The sequence below is a fragment of the Leuciscus leuciscus genome, assembly GCF_965113295.1.
Source record: "Leuciscus leuciscus genome assembly, chromosome: 11".
Lineage (NCBI taxonomy): Eukaryota > Metazoa > Chordata > Actinopteri > Cypriniformes > Leuciscidae > Leuciscus > Leuciscus leuciscus.
In genome coordinates, this window is record NC_138735.1 from 2,992,467 (window position 1) to 3,014,971 (window position 22,505).

At 38.3% G+C, this 22,505-nt stretch overlaps 1 protein-coding gene across 1 annotated transcript in view; it reads right to left on the reverse strand.

The window, feature by feature from the left end:
- The window catches only part of pard3aa (par-3 family cell polarity regulator alpha, a), a 460,595-nt gene that overhangs the window by 281,936 nt on the left and 156,154 nt on the right, over positions 1-22,505 (reverse strand). Inside the window, exon 3 of the mRNA XM_082183270.1 lies at positions 21,915-22,098. Within this exon, the coding sequence (XP_082039396.1) occupies positions 21,915-22,098 (184 nt within the window). The remainder of the gene's footprint in view (positions 1-21,914; positions 22,099-22,505) is intronic.

The window sequence follows — 22,505 nt, forward strand, 5'->3', positions numbered from 1 at the left end:
TATGCAGCTTACAGAAAGTCACAATTTTACACACATAGAAAGTTTCGGTCAGGCCACGACTCACCACATGAGGTCTACAATGAAAACAGAACCGTGAAATCCGAATAGCCCGAGGCCGCACAAAAATACTCACCAGACCAAGGGAGGCCCTATTATTCAATTACGAACTGAACTCAATAATGATTTTTAATACACTTCCTTTTGTCGGTGTTCAGTTCACATTCAGTTCATGGCTCTAATGACGAGGCCGCTCAGTCGAAGTGTAACTGTATAACTCTAACCTATGTCTGTGATTACATTCAATAATTAGCTTAAGGTCAAGATGGCTCGAAACGCACAGAGATGGGTCTCAAGAAAAAATAAATAAAAGATCAAATAACATCCAAATACGTTGTCTCGGCCTCCATAAAATTACATTACATATTACTAACGTCAAACAAGAAGTGACATGCGGATTGCAGATAATGGGAGCGGGAACTAATGGGGCTTTCAGAGAACAATGCAACAAAGGCAAAAACAATGTTTTATTGAATGTGACAGGGTTGTTGAACTCGGCCAAATCGCATCTGATCAGTAACATCAAAAATCTATGCAGAAGTATGAAGGAAGCCAAAATATGTCTGTGGAACCCATTACAGAGAAAGTTGGGAAATGTTGGGAAAAGCACCAATTTTGGACAAATATTTGAAGATGAGGCCTGAACGAATCCACGTGGAACTTCTCAACAAACCTCATTCTTTTCTGTCCAATTTTTGGTCTTTTTCTTTTTTTTTTTCCTAATTTGACCACAGCAGATTTCTTTGAGTATTTTCTGGGAGCAGGTGGTTGCTCATCTGATGCATGTGTTCATATCCTAATTTGATTTCGTTTTAAGAATCTAATCACAAAATCTTTGAAGAGAATCAAACCACATGCTCATCTGCAACATGTTGCATTACTATACTAATTTGCTCAATGCAGGTAAATATTTCTCTTTTCCTGGCGTAATTAATGTAACTCAAAGATGTTCTGCAAAATTTGTCTTCAAATTTTCACATCCAAAAATATCAGTTACTTAAGCCACAAGTGTGTCATTTGACTTCTCTATCAATACATCAACCAACTCAAGCATCCACCAACTTTCTCATGCACAGACGATACTGGGGTGGAAATCACATGAGTTTAAAATATTTCTGCATACTTTAATATGAGAAAATGTCTGCACGGTCATTTTTAGAAGTACAATGAGAGCATGGATTGCAGAAAGCATGTGATGCTGCTCTGACAATATTGCTTTTGTTGAACAGCCCATCTAGTAAGTACACACAGAGGACACACAACCCCGCTTCATCCCTTTCTCCCTCTCGCGCCACTCCAGCCAATATGGGTTCCTAATGTGTGATCGGATTAGCTTTCCTCGGCCAGAAATTGGCTTCCCCTGCGTTTAATAACCAAGACGACCACTTAAAGGCCTGTACCCATCGATCTCAGGTGTGTTAGGGGTATGACCAGGCCCTCTAATGAGACCAAGCACCAATTTCAGCTCTCCATGGAGGATTATGAATAGAGGGGGAAACACAGGCCTGCAAATAACCTAGACACCAAAGATGGGGTTAAACTCACCAGGGACGCCCTCTCAGACATCATATTTACATCTCTAATCCACCGCCTCTCGTTGAGAGCCGTGTTGCGGAGATTTGTGGATTAGTCTGTAATTGAGGGAGAATATTCACTGGTATCTCCGATACGACGCACCACAAAGCCTTCATTCACATTCACGACCTTTACTCTGAAATCTACGAGATGCCGAAATGAAGATACGTCGATCTTTCGTATCATAATTTCATCTCTAACTTTACTTCGTTCCTCTATAAACCTTGTGTTTTCTGCTTCGCTGAGTTGGCACTAATAACATGCAATTTACTTCTGACTTTTCAAACACAGGGCTCTCTAATATATTACTTACTGCTTCCAATCATTTAAATTGCCCGTATGTCCAGTTTGTCCTTGCGGGCCGCTTACCTGCCAAAGGAAAGTGTCCCTGACTGGCTGCCAGTAGTGGGTAATGGAGAGGACGGGGAACGCAGAGGAATACTGATAAGGCTGTGGAAGAGGACACTATGAGGAGCAGAAGCAGGAATAGGCCAAGCCTGTAACTCCCATTTCATCTTGTTTCCCCCTCTGTCGCCTTTCATATGTTGCAAATGAAATGATTGGCTAAACCAGGGCATAATTTTATGGATTTCTATGGATGTTACTAATACGACCTTGGTTTTCTGCTGGATAAATATGCTACGCTTCAAGGACTGGCCAGTTTCTCAACGTTTAGAGGGCTGAGGAGTCTAATTGAAGGGGCTGAGTTAATAAAATATGAAATAATGTCTTTGCTGGAACTCTTTTTAAAGAGCCAAGTGTCACCAGAGCATCCATATTGATATCTCTGGAGGTTTAGGCAGGGACCTCTTTCAACTATATCTCAACCTACATTTGCATTTGCCAACGGGGTACACAAAGTCTTCATGAAGGAGGTAGCTTAACTTTGGGAAAAAAATTGACTTTTTATTGCATTGGGGCACTGGAAAAGTGTTCAAATGGAATATCTTGGAATTTGTTCAAAAAGCAAGACTTGAGATGACTGTCACACGCTGAATAGAGGGGTAATACTCAATTTAGAGGCAGCTGATCTCGAGTAGATCTGAATAGGGCAGAGTTTCAGTTTTGTATACAGTGTGGATTTGTTTTCTCTAGGGAAGAATGTCGGAGGACACGCTGGGAGGATTTAGAGGCAGATGTAGAGAAAGAGTGAGTGTCCTGCTTGAGTGCTGGAGCGTTGCGTCTGTGCGTTTCGACACGGTGGAATGTGAGAGGTTCCAGTCTGTAGATGTAAAAGTGAGAGTGGTGATAAGAAACCAGAACTGAAAACAATTGTTGAACTATGAGAGTGAAAGATAAGGGGATTCAAGAAGTGAAAAGATACTAACACTTCCGGACACAACTGTCACGAATCAACCTTCAACTTTAAATTTATTGGTTTAGTAATAACCAGCAGTGTTATTTTATAGGATTGTTGAGATAATAGTTTTTATTTTTAAGGTTTTAGTAAAAAAATTTTTTTATCGTTTTTATTCATATTTATTAGATTTTTGTTAATTTAGTACATCAAGTTCAGTACATCAACTAAATAAAAAAATGAGAAATGTTGTTTTGGCAACTAGCTGAAATTTACTGTCTATACATTTTTTTTATTTCAGTTAATGTTTATTTTATTTTAGGTGACGAAAATGTTTTAATGGTTTTAATTTTAGTGAACTATATTAACCAAGACATTTGGAGGAATCTAGGGATGCACAATATATGGTATTCATATCAGTCAACACTGGATATTTAATTGTATATGTTAATTATTTTATGTTTACATTTAGATTACCTTTGCCATCATTTAACACTGATTTAAATTGAATATTTAAAAACATAAATAGCAATTATATTGCTGTGATGCATTCATTTACGTGTAACATTTATTTTTTATTTATTTAGAAAAAAATTGCATATAATTTCATCCATTTAATGTTTATAGCAATCACATAAATAAATATTGCCATATCAGTATCAACTAGAATTGTATTATTGGCGCATCACTAAAGGAAATATATTACGGCTTCCCGAATCTTTAGTGTTAATGTAAATAATTATTTCTGACTCTAATCAAAATAGTACATTCTACATAAGCACAGTAGTAAATGTTGAGGATAAGGTTTGGACAGCCGGACGGTTGTGTACACTGTCTAGTCAACACAACGTTAAATATTCAATGAATCTGAAGCTCAAAAGAGATCTGGAATAGATCACATCTCCCATGTGACTCTAATGGGAAATGCACCCGTTTACACGAGTCTAAATGCAAAGTTAATCTTACATGATGACTTAAAACCTCAGATGTGTTTTATAAACCTTCTGCAAAGTCATACATTAATCAACACGTACTTTCTGTACGGACACACTAAGAAACAGCAATGCTTTCTCTGACTCAACAAATAAATGTTAACAACACTTAGTGAGCTGGGAGGATCTGCATTAAACTGAAACAAATCTACTGGAGAGATTACTGCGTCCAGATTTAGACGAGAAAGACACAAGGAGGACTGATATAAACAATGATAAAGTGGAAAGAGTGTGTGTATGAAAGGGATATGGAAAGGAGGAAGGACTGGAAACTCAAGCCCGGATTTCACGAAATGAATCCTGACTCATCTGGGTCGACGTTTCCCACATGCTGGGGACAGCAATCAGAGTTATACGGGGGAGAGCAATTAACTCAACACGAGTGGCAACACCCCAGTGTCACCAGTAGGCCAGCGGAGAGGAATGAGAACAGAAGTCCCTGGAGGAGCGCTAATCAGCTAACCAAACATTTCTGCTGAGCTACGACTACACACAGCTCTCCCAATGTAAATACCATAGAACGCTACAGCCACCTTGACGGATAACTGGATCTGCCAGCTACAGGACCACTGCCAGTCAAAAACACAAGCGTTCACTGTGTTTCACAGCAGAAGGACTCAATGCAATTCAAAGTCAACATGAATTGCCGCTTGCAATCCGTTTCGCTTGCATACTCAAACATGTTATAAGTGAAAATGGATATTCAGTGGAGAATAATACAGGGGGAAATGTAACCCTTTAAAACCGGATGTGTCGACAGCCAACCAAGCTGTATTCATGTCACTGTAACTCTTCAACCGTTTGCACTATCAAAATAATTCAAATAGTTCCTGACAGTAGACATCATGCGCTTTTCGACAATATACGGCTTACTACGGTAATATCATGCTTTCCGTCAGCAAATGACAGCAGCTTTCTGGCAGCGCGGGAAGGAAGGGTTTGAACAGAGAGATACGAAGCGCGGCAGGTTAGAGTTGATTGGGATGATTTTTAATGAAACTTGGGAAACGGATGGCCGTTACTCTTTCACGTATCTAAGCATGTAGTGTGTGTGCATGTGTGTGTGTGCGTGTCTATGAATGCGTGCATGTGTATGTGTGCGTGTATGAAAAAAAGTGTCCTAAATGAAAACTGTGCAACCCAATACCACAAAAAGGACTTGTATATACCGGTATGTATTATAGTTCATTTTTCAACTTTAAAGTGTTAGTTTCATTCGTTCATGATTTTTTCGGTGTTTTTTTTCTAAATAAAATAAGTAAAACTATTTTTTTTTTTTTTTTTTTGTCTATTTAAATTCTATTTACAAACTCACCACACACAATAATGGTCAATAACTGTAATTTGTTGAAAGCTTATCTTTGACACCTTGCACATGAAGATAGCACATTGTTTTAGAATTTTACAGTCAAAAAAATCGAATTATGTGAAAAACACCTATTTTAGCTTCAGGTTCTAAAGGGTTAAGGTTGAATGACGAAAAGTGGAAGTTGAATAAATGAGAGTTAGCTGAAACTATGCCTAAATATGTATTTTAAAGAACATACACTATACCGTTTAAAAGTTTGTGGTCAGTATTAGGACACAGTAACAACTCAGTAAAGACATTTAAAGAGTTTTAAATAAATATTTCAAATAAATTCTGATTTAATTAACGTTCTATTCATCAAAGAGTCCTGAATAAGTCCGGTTTCCACAGATTTAACTGTTTTCAACATTGCTAATAATCATAAATGTTTCTTGTGCATCAAATCATCATATTAGAATGATTTCTGAGAGACACTGAAGACTGGAGTAATGATGCTGAAAATTCAGCTTTCATCACAGGAATAAATTACACTTTACTATATATGCACATAGAAAATAGTTATTTTTAAATTGTAATAATATATATTATTTATTTACTGTATTTTTGATCAAATAAATGCATCCTAGATGAGCATAAAATACATTTACGTGCATTAACATTCGTATATAACGTCACAATTTTTTCTTCACAATTCCTCTTCAAAATGTCATCATTATCAGTGGAAAGGACCGTTTTTGTTTTTTGCCCATATTTGGCACGACTAGTGATGCACAAACATACAAATGCTTTAATCTGAGTGGAGATTGTCCAAACAAAAGCAAAGAGTTATCGGACGGAAAGGTCTGGAAAGGTCACCTCTGGTCAGACGAGTGTGTGCGAGTGCTTATCTGTGACAGAGACAACATTAAATATATGAAGTAACTCCACTGTTGTCTAAAACGTTTGAAACTTTCCCAACTCCTATAGCCGTTAACTGTACACCACAGGAAAGCTTAGCAGAAGCTCAAATGCTGTCTGTTCATATGATCATGGGTCCGTCTTTGTGGTCTTACTGATGATTACTTATTAAACTGTCATGAACAGCCAATTACAATAATTCCTACCCCTCTGTGTTAGTCAAAACCACATGTTTGGAAGAGGAGGGGGACGGAGGAACAATGAAAGAGGGAGAGGTGGGAAAGATCCAACTGTACTGCTGACACAAGGAAATTCCACAGAGGAAAAGTACGAATACAAAGACAAATGCTTAGTTCAGACACACAGACGTTAGTTTAATGAGCAGATGTTGTAAATTGGAGGGAGATAATGTTTCAATCTGTTCTGAGATTACACCCTTGAAGTTTCTATAGCAAATGGTATTTCGGCCGGTATTTGGAGCGTGAAGGAGTGCTGAGGGAAAAGGGAAAGATAGGAAATATGACTTTGATGTTGTGTTAATGCCAAGTCACAGTTCGGCATGAAACCATAGAATATCACATCAAATAAGAAGTTAACTTGCTCAAGAAATGTTTAACAGATTTAGTTTTCAACAATGTCCTATTAATATACTTAATAAAGTGGAATGTTTGCTATTTGAATAGTTGAACTGTTGTTTAAATCATTGTTTTAGGGTGTCCAGTGTCTAATGATGTCCAAACTACTTACAGTAGACACTAAAACCAAGGGGACAGGTACTGGTATCCAACACAGACTCCCAGTGAAGCACAACTACACTGGATCACTATGGGTTGTGCATATGCATATTTTCATGTACAATAAAATGGATCAAGTTAATAGAACAAAATGGTATAATTGTGCAATTTTCCTATAATACAATAATAATAATACAAAATTGTCTCTTGATGGACTAGTTGATGGCAGTGTGCTGTGTCATCATAAGACAGTAGATCCTTCTGAGAGCTGAAAAATGTCAGTCCAACTTTGATGCCATCTGTGTCCACACCGGCTGACCGACTTCAGATTCATACACTTAAAAATAAAGGTGCCAAAAGGGTTTTGTCGAGGAATGATGCCATAGAAGAACCATTCTGTGTTCCATAAACAGCCTTTCAGTGAACAGGTCTTAACTTTTTCCCGCCATTGACGTTAATTTCCGGCGCAATTACGCATTTTCTGAATCTGAAACGAGCGATAGCACATGTAATTATATGCATATGTAAAATAATGCGATCACTAACATTAAACATCATATAAATCAGAACTGCCTAATGTTACTGAATGAAATGTTGTCCAGGAGTGAGAAGCTTTGAGATGTTGATGGACTCGATCGACTCCATCTGTGTTTTGATCATCGTTCTGAATCAAGACATTTTCTTTGACACAAATAGGATTTTCTCAGCTTTTTGCTCAAAATGTATTTTTTTTTTTCTTACCCATATTCAAATGTTGATTAAAAAAGAATGCATGAAGCTAGAATAAAACATGAAGCTAAAATATATATCTTTTTTTACTTTTTTTTTAAAGCAGAGGATGGTTCTTTCTTTTTTGATATATTGCATGTTTAGATATTTATACAACAACATATTCTGGGGGCCATGAAACTATTGTGAAAATTATTAAAAATTCTGGCAGTGGCTGGCTTTAATTTTTATTTTATTTTTTTACGCTGGTGGGGAAAAAGTCAAAATATCCATTTTTATGTGAGGAACTTAAAAAACTTTTTCCAAGAACCTTTTGTGGAATGGAAAGGTTACATAGAAGTATCAATGGAACCATCAATGCCAATGCAGAATCTTTATTTTCAAGAGTGTATTATCTAAGAAGAGAATTGCATAAAAAAAAAAAAAAGTTAATGTCAACAACTATCAAATTATCAAGCCAATATCCTAGTAATACACTAATAAGCGACAAGTTAATAGTGAGAATTGGATGTGTGTCCCTCAACAGAAGTGCTATAAACAAAGACTGCTGTCAAACTTCATTTACTAAACTAAACTCAAACTATTTGTATTCTAACCATGTTTTCTAGCATCCACAATCACTGTTGAAATCTTCACCCAAAAAGCTAGAAAAACATCGGAAGCCCAAAAAGACAATATTCTCTTCATTCAGTAAAGCAAACACTAGTGGCAAACACATGAGTCGCTCCTCCGAGAGTCTTAACATGAACACATAGTGTGTTTAGTTCCTCTTCATACATTATTTCAAATGACAGACACATGTTTGCCAGATTTCAGTGTTAAGCTCTTCTGGTCTCAAACATAGTCAGCGTGACTTGTTAAAACTCGGAACATTGTTGAATCATTTCATCTTTCCCATACAGCCTCGCATCGGCAAAAATAACAACCGCAAAATGGTCAAGGAAAAATGTTTCCTCAAGATCAGAGCAACGATTCCTTCGCCAAAAAAAGCACTGGCCTAATGATCTGTCGGCCCCATTATTTCTTCTTAAACGTATCAGTAAAGATCTGGCCATAGGGTGAGTTCACCTATGATAGAATGCTATAATAAAACGGGAGGGTTTGCGGGAAGCCTAAAACAAACAGCACTTAAGAGTTTCCCGGGCGAGACATCGACTCCCAGGAAATTCCAGCGAGATCTGCATGGACTTTCTCATGTGTAACGGCTGCTCCATCTTACGAGGTTGACAATACGTGGGTTGAGTCTCCTACTCTTGCAATCTCTCTCTCACACACACAAGAGATAGAGCATTTCATTAGTAAGACATATTTCAAACACAAGGTCGCTGATCTGTAGAGTGCCGTACTTCTCTAGTTTTGCCTTATTCATCATGGTGTTGTGCTCTCGACACGTGACGTCCCTCTGGTCCTCATTGTGTTTGGTCTTTGCGTAGGTGGCTTGTGGTTCGTGAGGGAAACAGCCTCCAGACATGAGCTCCAAAAACACCATTCCTGAGACTCACTGATCCCGGGATGAGCCCGAGGCTACGGCCGCCCAGACTCAACCACGCATGCAAATCAACTAACACTTGACAAGACCAGCAATGATGTGGGACTGAGCCCACACTGAGGATGCTTGTTCACTCTGTTAGGCGGAAAGGAACGCATAAGATCTTTGGTAAGAGACGAGTTAGTTTGAAATCAAGTCAATTAGACCCAAATACTGGAGTCAAAGAGAACTTTCTCTCAACTTTTTGGTGAAAAAGATGGAATTTCATCTCCATAGAAATGATAAAATTCATGTTCAGGGTCTATCTATCTATCTATCTGTCTGTCTGTCTGTCTGTCTGTCTGTCTGTCTGTCTGTCTGTCTGTCTATCTATCTATCTATCTATCTATCTATCTATCTATCTATCTATCTATCTATCTATCTATCTATCTATCTATCTATCTGTCTGTCTGTCTGTCTGTCTGTCTGTCTGTCTGTCTGTCTGTCTGTCTGTCTGTCTGTCTGTCTGTCTATCTGTCTGTCTATCTATCTATCTATCTGTCTGTCTATCTATCTATGTTTTTTAATTTAATTTTTTTTTTTTTTTTTATTACGCCAAACTCTAAAATATTTCATTAGGTAGAAATTTGGAGCAAAATATATTTCTAACAATCCTTATCTTTCATCATTATCCAGTAAATCACAAACAACTGGAACAATCATGCGGCCTTCGAACGTTGCTGTGGACAAAAACACGAGACCAAACCAAAACTTTCTGTTCTCAGAAAAATCTCAGAAAAACTTCAGAGCTGTTGCTGCCCGAGTTCAGACTTGGACACGGCCCATTTACACTTTAATCTGAGTGTGTTAAAAGGCTAATATGTCATGTTAATGGCAGGACTTTTGTTCAAAAGCACGGAAAGACAGAAACAAAGTTTGGAAACTGGCAGAGACAATTTTCTGCAACGCATATCCACGCGAGTCGGAGTGTGTGAGTGTGCTTCAATCTAATCACAGATCATTAGCAGATTAATGAGAGGTCTGGTTAAGCTGATCCCCGGTTCTGATCCTCGCATGACAACATGTGTAGAAAACTTTCAAAGAGCAGAGTAGACATGTTCACTGTAAACTCTAATGAACTCCAGAGTTTTGACGTTTGCGCCTGTTTTTCTCCACACACGAGCACAAATCACGAGGGTGTTTTATTCTGACAGCACCATGGGAATTGGCAGAACTAAAGCGATCCCGCCTTAGTTTGTATTCACAAAGTTGATCCCACTGAAGTGAACTTGGCTTTGTAGTCGGTCTTTGAATTAAGGACTTGAGATGCGTCGTGCCCGATGAATGCAGATGACTGTGTGACATTGCTAATGATCTTCCACGTGTCCTCGCTGAAGAGCTGAGCAGGTGCTACACACACTGCTACAAACACACACACACACACACACACACACACACACACACACACTGATGCACTTTGAGCTGGATCTGCCCGTTTCTTTCACACACGTTGACTTAGCATGTTAGTGCTGAGGAGGACAAGAGAAAGGAGAAGCTGAACGGAGGTGGAAAGTGTTTAGTGCAGAAAAACTTTGGATTAGAACACACACACACACACACACACACACACACAAACAAACAAACACACACACAACAATGCTTTTAAACGGATTATAGCAGACAAAACAAGACGGTTTTAATCTAAGAGCTGAAGAAAAAAATGTGAGTTGTTAACCTGTGAAACAATGCAGCTGTGTGAAACATTGTGAGTCGCTAGTCAACTTATTTATATTTGCATTGTTTCAATCAGTTCTAGAGAAAATCATGATGTTGATGTTTATAATATCTTCATGCCTCATGATGACACTTGTTGAATACAAGCAATCAAGCAGTTGAGATTTGCTACATACACGTACGTGTGTGTGTGTGTGTGTGTGTGTGTGTGTGTGTGTGTGTGTGTGTGTGTGTGTGTGTGTGTGTGTGTGTGTGTGTGTGTGTGTGTGTGTGTGTGTGTGTGTGTGTGTTTACATTAATGTATTGTATGGTGATAATATAAATTACATTTTTTTAACAATATAACAATCAATCAGTTGAGATGTGCTATATTGTAAACAGTTTACGTGAGTGTACTCTAATGAATCCCAGTAAGGTTGGATATACTTATAGTAGAATAATTTGTTATTAATTATTAATTTGTAAAAATGTGTAAATGATCTGGTTATGGCTAATCTAATCAGATTGTACAGTATACAAAAATAAAATGTAATGCAACTTTTTTACAACAAAAGTGTAAAAAAATTAATAATTAGTTGTATGAATGAATGCATTGATATCAAAATTCTGGCTGATACCAATTAGCCTATAATTATTTACATGATATGGCTAAAAATAACCAAGAACTGGCCGAACTTAAACTTGTGTAAAACACTCAAAACTAAAAATCAATAATTTCAAATGCTAAAAAAATTAATTTATGGATCACAGTATTATAATGTGTGGAAGTACGGAAAATGGATATTCATTTTAACATGTGCTGAATATTACATTTAACAGTGTAATTAAATTATGAATGATTTTATAGATTAACTTTAATGAGCGTTAGATTATGGTAATCTTAATTTTAAAATAGGCAAAAAAAAGAGCATGCACAATTACATATTTAATATTGAAAGATACAATATCATAGATATACCAGGCACGGCGTTATGGCTGGGCCTGACGGGCCTAGGACCACCCACTTTTCAACAGGCCCACCCAAAACTTTTCTTCAAAAATTACATAAACTTTGAATATATTTAAATTTTGTCAAGAATTATTAAAAATCGGCAAATAAGCTTATAATTTGTGCTAAAATAGTCTAAATGTTTAGTTTTCGAAGTTTCATAGCTTAAGACGTTCTCCCTATTATAAACGAAGAATTTATTTAATCAAGCTCTAATTACGGCTCAATGCAACAAAATATGTAATGAGCATCAAGCTATTAAAATCTCTATAATGTAAGCACAGATAATATTACAGTATATTAGTCAGGCATTTTTATTAGGTTAAACAGTGATTTGAAAACGTTTTTTACATTTACATTTACATTTATTCATTTAGCTGACGCTTTTTATCCAAAGCGACTTACAATTGCTATATATGTCAGAGGTTGCACGCCTCTGGAGCAACTAGGGGTTAAGTGTCTTGCTCAGGGACACATTGGTGTCTCACAGTGGATTCAAACCCGGGTCTCTCACACCAAAGGCATGTGTCTTATCCATTGCGCCACCACCACCCCCAGTTTTTAATTTAAGGCCCACCCACAATTGGTCTGGCCCATCCAAAACTGGGATCCTGGCGCCGTGCCAGTGCCTGGGATATACCAGTATTCCTGGAAATCCCATGGTATATGAATACGCTAATAATTCAATACTACGATAACTATCGAATCGCTACAGTACAGATTTGCTATCTGGTACCATCATGATAGAATTATAGTATTTATAAATGTGACGTTCCCTGTTTTACACTGCTAATTGCCCTTAGTAAACCAGTCTTGTCCGCAAAGGAAGTGTTTTAGTCTCTCTGCAGTTGTCACACCTCATTAAATATTCCCCCCTGTTTTACAGTATAAATGGTAACAATTATCAGCCATAATAAGCTTTAGAATAAACTGTGGCACTTTTATAGTTCTTTGACTGATAGTGTGAATTAGGCAAGCTTCCCGCCCACTCCGGTGTCGAGGCTCCGCCCCTCCCCGCGCGCTCATTTGTGTTGTGTCGCTAATGGAGCTGGGTGGCGTGATGAAGAGATGACACAGCTAATAAACCACTGCTCCAACACGCTCCCGAAAAGGCACTTCAATGACAAAGAGCAAGAAGTCACTCTGTGAAGCGCCAGTGGCATGCAGCTTGATTCGAGCGGGTGCTTTCAGGGCATTTCAGTGTCTGGTTGGAGGTCTGTTCGGCATGCTTGAGGGCTAGCCTGATTAGCATGAGGAGACGTGATGGTTGGACCTACAGAGAGAAACTCGCAGTGCAAATGACACAATCACAAAAACAAAACACAAAACAGATGGGCAATCACACACGTTCAGCCATGCATATCAACACACTGATTCTGCTCTTGGTGTTAGAAGAGAGTAAGATGATGTCAAAGCCTTTGGTCCAGAACGAGAAGAGGAGGTTCTGTGGATGAAGTGATGAAATTTGGTGACGTAAGAATTAGCATGTGCAATTTAAAATACATGTGTGCAATTGTAATACAGTTTCAGGTGCAATCGATGCTTTATTGCTGTTACTCATGTTAGTGATTTAAACAAATATTATGTTGCGCGTCAGTTTGTCTCAATTCATTTATTTGAGCTGTTTGTAATACTGTTTAACTTATATTTTTTGTATTGTGACTTTCTTTTTCATTTAGCGTCATGAACACGCAAAGTGTCGACACTTTAATGTGTTGTCAAATGTGCACACAAAATTATTATTAAGATTGTGATTTTGACGGGGCAAGTTGACCCACATATCTCAGTGTGGACTACAGCTGCACAGACCGGGGGAAGAAATTACATATTTTATTATTTAAGTATCTTTTTTGGACTTGGCTTATGAGGAACCAGCCAAAACATCTTAGTATCCACATAGCAAGCCCTAGCAACCACTCAGACCACATTAGCAACCACAAGCAACATTGTGTCTCATTTCTCCTCGGGAGGTCACATGTGTCGAATACGTACATCATTGAGGCTGCCTCATTTCTGAAAAGTTACTATTGTAAAATTGACTATTATTCCTCGTGAGGCTTAAATTACTGCAATTTCCTACGTTGGAATGAAATGGTGACATTTCTGATATGAAGCAGCCTCGATGACATGTACCGCCAATGTGATCTCTGGAAAATACAGCCTTCATAATGTACTATTAATAACTAAAAATACTCTAGGATCACAGCATGAACTTGCATTACAAGAATCACTAACAATAAGCCTCATTCACTAATAATTAGGGCTGGGCAAAAAGTTTCATTTTTATTTTTCGAATAATCAGGTTTTTTAAAAGTTTATTTTATCTAGTCGAAACTTTCCAGTCTTGTACCTAGTTATATTATGAAGGCATTTACAGATGGATTTGTAAATATATTATTCCTAGCCTGATTTAAATAACATTTTATTGCAAAAAACATGGCAAAAATCTATTTTTTAAGGCTATTGGCAGTATATTCTGATTTACAGGATAACAAAAGTAGATATCCATAAATCCCTCTGTAATTTTTTTCCCATCTAATATGTGAACACAATGAAAACAATATTTTGAACCTGGCTTTATCCAATACTCAGATTATTATTTTTTTTTTTTGTATATGCAAATTAGAGCATATTTAATTAGATAATGCCTAATTTGCATATTTATACATTAAATTACAGAAAACTTGTAATACATTTTTTTTCTTGTCTTAATGTAGGTAATCAACTGGGAAAGTTTCATGGTGATATCTGCTAGTTTGTCTGTTACTTGTCTTTAATAATCTTTGAAATGTATATTAGTAGTTTTAGCTGTGGTGTCGAAATTGGAATTGAGAATTGTTAAATTTCACTCGTATCTAATTTTGGATGTCAAAACCTTTTTTATTACGATACAAGGACACATGGGCCAAAAAGAACAAAAACAATAACTATTTTATTAATTTATTACTTTTTTTGTGGTGGGGCCAGTGAAAAATTAATAATTTAATTAATTGAATCAAATCGAAAATCAAGAATCAAATCGAGAATCGAACTGAGATCTTGTGAATCAGAATCAAATTGAATCAGGACACCTGTATCGATACCCAGCCCTACTAATAATTGCATGATTTATTAGTATTTCTACGCACAGGAGAACTTCTCATGAAAAATGTCCAATTAATTCACAACACGTGTGTACGCGCATGAATGTACCATCTCCAAAACAAGGGCAAACACAATGAACACCTTTTATACAGACCGAGATTACACACCTCTGATCAGCCATCTGTATATATGCGAATACATACAATACAGGGTTATTAAATGAGACCAAATGTCTTCAAATAATGTTAATATCTATCTAGTATGTTAAAAGCCAGTCTTTCACAAATAATATTGTCATTGTGTGGTGTTCATGTCCCTACATGTCCTCCTAATGACTTCTACCAGACCACAGCTTAAGAGGAAGCGGGGGAGCGGCCAGCCACACAACAAATTGATTATATAAACGCTGGCCTGCCCGCAGGTGTCTGCACTTTTCCCCGCAGGCAATCTCCTAATGGCTGAGGATCTGGTGTGTCATCGGGGGAGCCTTTGTCAAACATCACCACGTTTATATCCCCTACCCGTCACTGAGTCAGCCGGCCGTCAGATTGGAAACACCCCCGAGGCTAGACAGTATTGCTGGACAAATATTAAAACAAAAACAAAAAAACATCTCTGAGGTTCTGATACCAAAGCAATGGGATATCGCAGATCAGGCGAGTCATTTACATCCTTCTTGGAAGTGAATGTATGTTATCATGATTTCTGGATGGAGCAGCAGGACTGTTCTGAAAGCCAAAAATGAATGTTCTTCCAAAACGAACATGGCTTTCTTTTTTTTTCTAAAGGACACAAAAGGAGATATTTTGCAGAATGTTTGTGCTGTTCTTTCCATATGAAGTATAACAATCAACACCATAAAATGTCCCAAAAAATAGTGCATATTGCTTGTGCACTATATTTCAATGCCGTCTAAAATCACATTATATCATTGTGTTCCTCACACAATAATATAATGTGACTTTAGACAGCATTGAAATATAGTGCACAAGCAATAAGTACTACTTTAATGTTTGTCCAGTAAACATGCATCACGTTTCCACAAAAATATGAAGCAGCACAACTGATTCCATCATTGATAATAATCATAAATGTTTCTTGAGCATCAAATCATCATATTAGAATGATTTCTGAAGGATCATGTGACACTGAAGACTGGGGTAATGATGCTGAAAATTCAGCTTTGATCACAAGAATAAATACTATATTTACATAGAAAACAGCTATAATAATATTTCACAATATTACTAAAATATAGACAGATATTGTTTGGATTTCAGCAATTAATGTGAACATTCCATTCCGCCCATCAATTATTTAGAGTTCCCATAATAAATAACATCATAAGCTTTTAAAAGTGCATGAGAGTGAATAAATGAAAGAATCTTCATTTCTGTGTGAGCTATCCCATGTTTCATGAGATGGTTACATAAACAAATGAAAAAGTGGTTCGCCCAAGTGCATGATGGGATATGATGTTATGCCGAGCGTAAGGAGAGGAGGAGGCTTGGTAATGAGGGAGAGCGAGAGGGATATGGAGAGTTATTGGAGCTAAGCTGAAAAGATCCAGAAGTGCGATGGAGAGAGGCAGCGAGCCCCAGGGTAGAGCACCTGAACGCAACACACTCCCGTACTAATGAGTGCCTGCCTCTCTGAGCCCACCAGGGACCTCCCCTGCTCAGTGCACAGGCCTCGACACACACTACACACTACAAACACTCGCTCTCCCACTGCACTGCTGGAAATAAACCAGACAGACCAATGCCAGCGCACCTTCATTAAGATTCAACACCAGCCAACAGCGTCAGAAAGCTCCAAAGTTTTCTTTATTTCTCTCGACTTTTTGCAAGATTACGCTTTGGTGTCAGACAAGTCAGACGAACGCCTGATTCTGTATAATTACAAGCAAATTACATTCATTACCATAATTTACATCTCATCACCAATCCAATTATTAGTTGCCCTGACCTCTGCTGAAAGATTTTTTTTATTTTTTTTTTAAATAATCAAACGTGAGGGAAGAGTTCTCATTTCCCCTTCTCTTACTTCGAAGAGGAACAATCAATGCAAATTCGGCAAGACGAAAACCCTGAATGTCTGTGATTATACGTTTTGGCAGCCGAACTCGAGGGCCATCGCGCCGCGACTGCAGCTGGGATTTCTGTGTTATTGCTGGAATAAAACGCCCATCTCAGTTCTCCTGGGGAATGGCAGGAATTTTTTTTTTGGAAGTCATCAAGAATAGCTATTTATCTATCTAAGAAAGTGAGAAAGACTGATGAGGAGAGCTGGTTATCTGTAATCAAGCTGGTCATTGAGGGCAAACTCTGTGATTCAGAGTCGTGGAAATGAGGAGATTTGGAAACAGAATAAGTCGTATGGGAAGGTGATATCGTCCTGCTGTGTGGAATGTAGCCAGCAGCCGTATCAACCCTGTAGCCCAAGACTGGTCTCCCACTGAAGCTAAGCAGGGCTGAGTCTGGTTAGTACTTTGATGGGAGACTCCAAAGAAAACCAGGTTGCTGCTGGAAGAGGTATTATTGAGGCCAGCAGGGGGCGCTCACCCTGTCTGTGTGGGTCAGTATAGTCAGTATTCTCAGTATAGTGTTGGGGACACTATACAGTCAAAGAGCACCGTCCTTCGGATGAGACGTTAAACCGAGGTCCTGACTCTCTGTTGTCATTAAAAATCCCAGGATGTCCTTCGAAAAAGAGTAACCCCGGCATCCTGGCCAAATTTGCCCCTTGGCCCCTGTCCATCATGGCCTCCTCATCATCCCCATATACTGATTGGCTCCATCACTGTCTCCTCTCCACCAGTAAGCTGGTGTGTGCTGGGCGTTCTGGAGCAATATGGCTGCCGTCGCATCATCAGGTGATGCTGCACACTGGTGGTGGTTGAGGAGATTTGAGTACCCAGAAAAGCACTATATAAATGTAACAAACAACTCTTTCCCCACCATTGACAAGATTTTCATTTGTTTCTGCCACAGCGCTTTCCTGCCATTGACAATTTTTTCCCAGCAATCCGTGTTTTCACTGTTATACGATAGAGAGCGCTGTAACGCATCTTCTGAAAGACTACTGAACCTCCGGATCCAAAAACAATTGGAGTAAATGATCTGCATAAACCAGAAGGAGCTGATAGAAGATGTTTATGCACAATTAAGCTAACATGATCATCAAACATTCAACAGCAAATCAAAACTGCCTAATGATAGCGAATGAATTGTTGAACCCCAGAGCTAACGACTGCGAAGCGTCAGGGGGGTTGATGGACTTCATCTACTTGATCTATGTTTTGATCATCGTTCTGACATTTAATTGTTGATACAAAAGAATGAAGCTAGAATAAAAATAGCAGAGCCTCTGTTCTTTCTTTTGATATATCAACTGCTTACATATTCATAAAACAAAATATTTTGGAGGCCATGAAAGTTTTGTGAATATGATCAAAAATGCTGGGAACTTAAAACTAAAACGCTGGCAGAGAAAGTTAGTTGCAATGCATTCTGGGATTGAAGGATACAAACAGAATTTGGTTAAAGCAGGGAGCCTTAGAAATATGAGTATGGAACAGACTTGGTGTTGGGAGTGCATTAAAATGCAGTTTTGGTGGGCAGCTCAATATGTTTTGGAACAAAGCAAGTGTGTTTTTGTCAGTATCGACAAAGTGAACTTATGTGTACAAGACCTCTTTTATATATTACATTTTTAATGTTGTGATGCAAAAATGTTGAATAATGTAATGTAATATATACTGTAATATATATACACACACACACAAACCAGTTGAATATAATGTATAATTCAACTGGTTTGTGGATGTTGCTAACTAATTAGTCTAGTTGATTGGACAGGATCTTTGGAAGAGTGTCTGCATTTTGTATTTTGCTGTAAAGTTGTGCAAAACCCCCCAAATACAAATATTTCCAGAAGAATTGAATTTGTGCTGGCAGCATTCACATGATACTGGGGAATTCACACTCCAGACCTCCCACTGCGGCGGCTTACAAAGCACAACAATACACACAATCAACGGTTCACGCAGACTAAAGAAGAGCCTGGCAGCATGGGAACACACTCAACCTGTAGGACTATCAGTGTGGAAAGAGATCCGGACAGAAATGGAGGATGTTTTCTTAAAGAGCAACGTGTGGTTCATTTCACAATTGCTCCTCTGTTCTATTAACATCATGTTTCTATGCACATAAATGCACTATATATGCATTATACCACATCATAAAATTAGAAATAAATGCACTTTCTCTAAAGCTTTAATCTTTATTCAATCACAAAATCGGAACTGACTTATATATGTTGAAATGAGGCCTTATGATGTGAACTCTTGAGTGTGTGTGTGTGTGTGTGTGTGTGTGTGTGTGTGTGTGTGTGTGTGGCTCAGGCCGGTCTGAGCTGTCACAGTTAATCATAGCTCTTCTCTCCACACCTGACTGAGTGTGTCTTGCTGTTCCCTCGACGGGTTCACCTGCCCACTCGACCCCTGTCAAGGTCAGTCCCTGTACGTCCAGTGTCAAACACAACTTTAACAGAGCGCACACTGTTCTCTACCAACTCACACACCTCCTCTCCTCAGAGATCACACTATAGTTTCAGAAGAAACAAACTAATGTATGACAAGGCAAGATTCAAGATAAAGTTTTTCACAACTTTTGCACCTCACGTTGCTGGTAAATGAAGTGACAATGTGCTGTGATTCACAGCAAGCAATACATATTGTGAAAATAGCACAATATCATTAAGTAATTAAGGATCTATTTCATGTTAATTTGAGTTTCGGTCCAATGAGCAGGTCAAGAATCAGAATTACAATCAGTAGATTCAAAATCAGAATCAAAATCATCATACTGACTATCAGAAGAATCAAATCAGAATCATACTTTCAAAATTAGCATCAAAACCAGCAGACTGACGATCAGAAGAATCCAAACAGAATCACTACTTTTATAATCATAATCAAAAGCACAAGATTCAGATTCAGAACAATGAAATTAAGTAGATTTCAAATCAGAATCAGCTGACCGATGATCAGAAAAATCCAGGGTCCGAAATTCACTTTTTGGCTCACCTGCCACGGGGACTGGTAGATGAAAAAATCCACCAGCCAAGCATATTTTTTACCAGCCAAAATAATAAACAGCCTTTTTTGTCACATATACATTAATTTCAGTACATTTAATTGAGATAATAAGGTATTATGTTGAATACAAACATAAAAAATTGACCAAAGTTAAATTTGAAATGTATATTAAAAAAAAAATCTATATATTGATCAAAATGAGAGAAATATATGAAATATTACTATCATTGGGGTGAAAAAATAAATAACTGTCAGTTTACCTGACTCATGTGGAAGGGAAGGAAGAACGTACTGGTTCCCTGAGAGATAAGGGAATTGCATTGCATTGCATTGCCAACGCTATGAGAACTCATTTTCTCGAAAAAAAGAAAGGCCATGGTGTATAAAGTCCCTTGCACACTGACTCCGAAATTCGCATCCTAAATTTTCGCACATTAAAAAATAAATACGACCTCACGTTATGTCAATCACGCTTGTACACTGCCTCCGAAACTTTCGTCCGTCAAAAAAAAAAATTTAATCATGTTTTTCGCATCCGTAGCAAGCATTTTGAATGGTGTTTTGACAATTCAAATCCACCGAATCACGACAGCGAAAAAACGCATGCGATAATTTTGGACTCAGTGTGCAAGGGCCATAAAGCAGAAGTAGCCTGGCCAGCGGCGGAGTATGCACGATCCGCGAGTTCTGAAGACGTTCTGCACAGCTTAGATGGGTGCGCGACCTTTGCTCTCCAACTGCCAGCAGTGGAAGGACACAAATGTGCAGCGACCGCTTCTTCCAGTGGCGGGAGCTTCACATATCCTTTTTCCTCAGCGCCGTCAACAGATGAGAGCGTTAAGACAAGAGGCAGAAGAGCGCGTGCGCGCTGAAAAGGCCGCGCTGAATATTTCATATTTTGGTATGAACATTCACCCGCCAGTGTGGCGGATAGCCTTTTGAGATTTACTCGCCAATCGGAAAATCTATCCGCATTTGGCGCTTGGCGGGTGTTAATTTCGGACCCTGGAAAAATCTAATCAGAATCAGTACAGTAAAAATCCTAATCAGAATATTCATAATCGGTTTCAGTAAATTTAGAATCAGAATCTGTATGTCACTGAGTATCTCCGCCCACAATGAAATCTTACTAAACCAAAATCCTTCATCATTCTTTCTTCAAATTCTCATTCAGTGTGGACAGTAGAGATGTGCAGATCAGATCTAACGTCACCCGAATCTGCTGTCAAAAATAAATCATCCCCCACACTTATGAATCTCTCTGATCGTCACATTACAATCATTCTAATTCTCAGAGTTAAGTGTGATGAAATAACATATTACTCCGAAGTATTCTGCTTTTAAATTAACATTTCTTTTAAAGTAAAAGTTCTTCTTTGACAAAATTGCATTTCCTTAATAGTCTAAACACAAGCTTTTCCGTCACTGTTTCCATCACTGCAACTTCCCGAACACACACACAAGAAATTAAATATGTTCAGCACAAGCTAAGGCTGGATATAAGCTTTATTAGTTTATTGTCATATATACATACATAACATACCCAGCCCTTGATTCATCCTGGTTAAGAACTTCACTAAAAATGTTCCCAAACGGTACAATTCTTTCTTTCTTTCCTTCCATTTGTTTTAATTTTAATTCTCCTTTTTAAAATATCTCTCGGATCTGTTTTTCCTCCATCGCTGTTTAAACAAGTGGACCCCACAAGTGCAGAGCTTAATGAGAGTCCGCTAATTAGTGCCTGATGAAAGATTAAGCTTTAAACGCATTAATGTTTCCATCATTAATGATTTACCTCATCCACCCGCAATTAATTGGAATGTTATTTTTACAGCGTCCACGGATATAACCACGATCCACGCTTCACTAGAGGACAGACACTGCACTTGTCACATTGCATCTTGTTAGGACGCGAGTTCAACACAACTCTGCATTGGCCGGTAACTCACTGGTCCTGAGGGCTGATGGCGTGACCTCGATCTCGCTGCTGGTCTGGTAGGGCTGGAAGGCGGACAGGTTGCTGGAGTTGAGCTCAGTCGTGTTGAAGAGTTCGGGACTCTGGGTTCCCGTGGAGCTGGCACTGGTGCCGTCGCCTCCATGATGAGGATCCTGCTCCTCATACACCACCACCAGCTGAGGGACAGAGAGACAATATTGTGTTAATCATGCTGGTTGATCTATGTAGATTTGAAAATCATGCTTTCCCCAATTATGGTTGAATCACGGAAGCTACACCAGATATTTTGCCAAGATATTTCTATTTATTATTTGTATACATGTGTCAGACAGATAGAAACAGGCATAGACGAGTAAGGCTACAGGCGAGGTGGTCTTCATTCCAGATTTCTCTGTTCCCCATTTCTCTATCCCTCACCCCATCATGCCTTTATGTGTCTCCTTCCTCTCACCTCGTCATGCATTATGTTTCTCTGAGTCAGTACAGTAAGGATTGAGCTTATATACTCCACTGAGGGACTTACAACTTCCTTGTAAGGTAGAAAAACATGTTGCTTATGTTTAAAAATGGAATGTATACCTCA